General features: G+C 42.3%; 1 protein-coding gene across 1 annotated transcript in view; it reads left to right on the top strand.

Moving 5' to 3' along the window:
* psmb5 (proteasome 20S subunit beta 5) overlaps positions 1-4,973 on the top strand; it is an 8,089-nt gene that overhangs the window by 1,906 nt on the left and 1,210 nt on the right. The window contains exon 2 of the mRNA XM_014004513.1: positions 861-1,167. Within this exon, the coding sequence (XP_013859967.1) occupies positions 861-1,167 (307 nt within the window). The remainder of the gene's footprint in view (positions 1-860; positions 1,168-4,973) is intronic.

Genomic DNA, 4,973 nt, shown 5'->3' with positions numbered 1-4,973 from the left:
ATATATTTATGTTTGTGGTTGTAATGTGACAAAATATGGAAAAGTTCAAGGGGTATGAATACTTTTGCAAACCACTGTATAAAACCATATTTTGTTTTGCTTTGAACTCCCAGTGGAGGTTAAAGATAAGAAAAACAATCATTTTTTAAAAGAAAACCTCTTACTAAATGTATTTCTTACAATTTTTTAAACATTTTATATGGTTCAGGTTACTGGTGAAAAGCAAAACTTTTTTTGTATATGTTCRTTTTCAGTTGGAGCTGGCTTTAAGTGCAGTTGTGTTTTTCTCATCTCAGATGAGGCAAAATGTAATAAGAAAATCAATACAATTTTTTTTATTTAAAAAGGGTGACCCTGWTGATGTTTTATTATTATTTTTTATTAATGAATGTACTTGTGAATAATGATCTCTTCAAACAGGCCTCCCACACAACAAAGCTAAATTATCCACCATAGTTTATTTTCAGACTCATCTCTGTCGTCTTTTCAGAGTTTGTTTTATTTGACAGAAAAAGTTAAAAAAGCATTTTCTTTTTCACATTTAAATATTGCATTTATTGTGAACTTCTGTAAATTGTAAATAAATGATTAGCAAAATGGATGAACAAAAACATAAAAAAAATTAAGAACTTTTTATTTCTGGATTTCTATTCCCTGAACTGTTTTGAAATGATTGAATGTTTAATTTTGCACTCTTTTCGTGTAACTTGGGTCAAAAGCCACAGCACATTTGTGTGTACCGGTAGATTTGTTTCCTGTTTGAGTTTGTAAAGTATTAGGGGAAAGTCTAAGTAGACAAAACTCGATTACTGTTTGACTGAGTGTAACTACTTTCACTAATGAGTTTCCTCTACTCCCAGTTCCAACATGGAGTCATTGTTGCAGTGGACTCTCGGGCCACAGCGGGTTCCTACATCGCCTCCCAAACGGTCAAGAAGGTGATTGAGATCAACCCGTACCTGCTGGGCACCATGGCCGGAGGAGCTGCCGACTGCAGCTTCTGGGAGCGCCTGCTGGCCCGTCAGTGCCGCATCTATGAGCTTCGCAATAAGGAGCGCATCTCAGTGGCAGCCGCCTCCAAGCTGCTGGCTAACATGGTGTATCAGTATAAGGGCATGGGCCTCAGCATGGGCACCATGGTGTGTGGCTGGGACAAGAGAGGCCCAGGTAAATGTAACAGCTGTGTTCAGATGCACATTTACGCCTTAATATTTTGTGTGTAAGTTTAAGTCTAAATGTCTTAAGGTTTTGGACATAGTTTTAAAAACAAGCATGTAAACTTTTTTAATGTAGTTTTGTTTTGTATTATTATTATTATTATTATTATTATTAGGCCTAATGATTAGTTTATTCACAGTCATAATTTGCAACCGAGCCACTAATAAAGCTGTTATTTCTATTCAGGGACTATAAATGTAATAAAATTTTGTTACATTGTAGAGACAGACAGCTGAAGTTTGGGGAGAAGAAATGACTGATTTATGTAGGTTTGCTCTGTGTTTAGCTAGATAAGAATTAATTTTAAAAAATCATTCAATGACCACTTTTTTTAGTGAATGTTTTTGCATATTCTACACCAGATCTTTTAATGCTAACACTTTAACCCTTCCATTAATAAGGTGTGAAGACAAGATATTTTCACTCAGCTCATTCATTTTTTTTGCACTTTATAAAAAGTAACTGAATTAAAATGTCCTGATGCATCTCAGTAATCCAGGTAAAAAATCAAAAAGGAAAAAAATTGTATAGGTCTTCTGGACGAGTTCTTCTCTAATGAAACATTTCGAGCCACTAATAAATAAAGAATAATAAAGAATAAAGAATGTCCCAACACAGACGAGCTACATCTAATGGCCAGAACTCTGCAGTTTTCACTCATTTACAGGCCAGCGGTCACTCTTTCAGAGATGAGGATGTTCTCATTCTTGATAGAGAGGAACGTTGGTTTGAGAGAGGAGTAAAAGAAGCCAYTTTTGTGAAGAAAGACCGTCCATCATTAAACAGAGGTGGAGGCCTCCGTTTTCAGTTCTCCCCCTCCTACAGTTCTGCTATTGCCAGTATCACTCCACCCCCTGTTAACAATAGGTGTTAATTAGGTGTCAACGATAGCCATGTGATGTGAGTATCAGTCACATGGAGGCAGGGCTTAAAAGCCTGAATTTTGCCTGAAACTCTCAGACTGAAGAAGTCTCTTGGAGGAGAGACGAAACGTTTCATTAAAGAAGAACCCGTCCAGAAGACCTATACATTTTTTTTAAAACTGAATTAAACATGAAAATAATTTATTTGCATATACATTTCTCATGTATGAGCAATCAGCTGACTTACATTTTGTAATGACTCGTGGCTTAAAGCTGTTTCTAGTTTTTGTTATGTAATTCAGGGTCACAGTAGTTCCGGATTCAAAAACTCCCCTTATTTTTTTGCAACTTGTAGTTGCTTCRGTTCACCACTAGGTGGTACTGCAGGCTGTCTTTTGCTCTCCTCTTGTTTCTGTCCTAAGCCTTGGTTTTGAGATGACACACAGGGAGGCTGTACATCACAGAAGGTGTGCTTAAAGAGGCTGCCACAGTGACACAGTAATGGGAAATCAATGAGGCCGGGACTGTAGGCTGCTGAACGTGTAGCAGGATGAGAGGTGATGGGTCTGAGCCCTGGACAATTGGGTCTCATGTATAATGCCGCGACGTTGAGCCGCGATCAATGCCAGCTTTATCCGGAAAGCAGAGAAGTCTGTGTCAAACGGTGACGGCGTGCCGGTGGGCCCCAACACGCGACACGTGCTAAATCCCAGGCAATCAATTGGGGGGAAATAATGATCCCGCCATGTGTTCAATAGGTCATGTAATGTATAAATATGTTGGCTTATTCACTGCTTTCACTGTGCATGTGATTGAACGGAGAGGTAAATGTCATGTAAATTAAATCAATCACTTTTAGGCAGAAAGCTCATTAGCCAGTTACAACCATGTCAAGAGTGCTTATTTCCCAGATGAAGTGTATTAAGATGCATGCAAAATAAATGGAATAAAAGCGATGTTAAAGAGCTTGACAAATGTGCCTCTGTGTAATAACATTACATGTTATGACACTTGTAATCAGTGTACAGTTAATGCTCGGTAGCTGGGTAAGGAAAGCGCTGCACCGACTCGTGCTTCTTACAAGGACAAGAGGGRTTTGCATTAGGGTCGTGTGTTATTAAATCGGATGTCGCCTCATTAGAAAAAAAGTAGTGGTGTATGGTTTGAAGGCTTGTCAGAAGACCCATGTGGCAGCTGGTTTTTACAGCCGCTCCCAGGAGGCTGATGTAATAGCTTCATTTTTTTCCCCCTCCTCCTTCCTTTTGTGTGACTGCTGCTGCCTCTCACTTTTAAGCCAGTTGTGAATTCGAGTGGGGAGGACAGATGACACTCACTGACCCATTTGATGCCAGCCACCCATGCATTCCACTGCACTCCTCACCTACCTTTAATTGCTGCTGTTCCAGGCAGCTGCACAAGCTGCTGTTTTAAAGAAGAAAAAAAAAACCACCTCTTTAAGCACCTGTCAGTTGATTGATGAAGTAGATGCTGGTTTGCTCCACTGCGACGCTTCATCCAGACTACTTGCTTTCCGTGTAGTTCTATCTTTTTTTTATTTTAAATTCAGTTCATAATTAAATTTCCTGAGCACACGTCACTACGGTGTCAGCGTTTGAGGTTCAGAGACCATTAAGCAGCATCGCATTGGGCTCCACAAAGACTCCAGGTGTGCTTGTATGCTGCTTCTATACTTGGACCTCTTAAAGAGTCCTCAGCCACCTCCGTCAACCGCTCCACTCCACAAAAGAGGCTGTCTTTATAACTCTGTTTCCCTGCCTATTATGTTTTTAACGAGTCCCTCACAGTTTCAAAGTGGAACAGGCAGGTCTTGGAATGGCAAATTACCCCCGTGCATACGCCGGCACTGGATGATTATCATGGCAATCTAACGACAGGCTTAGGAAGCTGCAATTTGCCAGCTGAAACCAATGCTAAGCTTTATTTTTTGCTCCCTGAAAAGTAAGAGGCTCTCCAGCCCTAATAGACTGTCACTAGTTAAACTGAGAATCTGTAAGCGCGGATGTGCAATCTAAAGGCATTGGGAAGTGTTTTTTTTCTTCTGTTGAGCATTAGTGATGAATGTTTTTGCAGTATTTTCACACATGTGTTCCTGCTTTTCTGTGCAAGGATCATTTTCACAGGTTTCACTTGGTGGAAGCGTTAGAAAAACACGCCGTTTCACACGCTGTCCTTTTTTAYCGTCTGCAGCCTGGCTGTGGGCGAGCTCGCAGGCCGGCGCTAGTCACTCCTCCCGCGTCACCCCGGAGTCGGGCCTGGCGAGTGTGTCATGGCGTAGAACAAAATGTTGCGCGTCATGTGTCCACGGCGTGTGGTGTGGAGCAAACTGTCCCTCACGTGTCCATCAAGAGCGTGGCGGGGCCGCGTTGCTCATAGGATGACACGCTAGGTCGGTCTGGCACAGACTCGAGCTCGTGCCGTCCAAGCGCCTGATGCTGACTTCACTTCCACACGTTCAGAGTCGGTGTGTAATTAGCTTTTAACGTGAGCTGCCTCTGTTTAATCCACGGGGCATGAAGGCGCCGTTGCGTTTTTCTTCTCCATCCTGCCCCGGTGAGGCGCGAGACGCAGTTACCTGGACAGCTCAGGTTGTCGGTCGATAGTTAATTTTTAGCCTGTTTGCAGGGATCAATAAGATTCAGAAAGGGGCCTCTGGGCGGACAGTGTCGCGAGCCGCGCCTCGTCAGCAGGTTCCGTGGCCGGCTTCGTTTTACTCGAAGAGGATGCAGCTGTTCATATCTGCCAGCCCTTACTGCACGTGGAGGGACTGCAGCTGTTCTCGTTTTCTCTCTGGAGGACGCGGTGTGTGTGTGTGTGTGTGTGTGTGTGTGAGCACACACACGTTTGTGCGTTCTGATTCATTGGGAACAGGGC

The sequence above is a fragment of the Austrofundulus limnaeus genome, unplaced genomic scaffold, assembly GCF_001266775.1.
Source record: "Austrofundulus limnaeus strain Quisiro unplaced genomic scaffold, Austrofundulus_limnaeus-1.0 Scaffold24, whole genome shotgun sequence".
Classification (NCBI taxonomy): domain Eukaryota; kingdom Metazoa; phylum Chordata; class Actinopteri; order Cyprinodontiformes; family Rivulidae; genus Austrofundulus; species Austrofundulus limnaeus.
The sequence above is the reverse complement of the archived record's forward strand: the minus strand, read 5'-3'. Positions and strand labels throughout refer to the sequence as shown.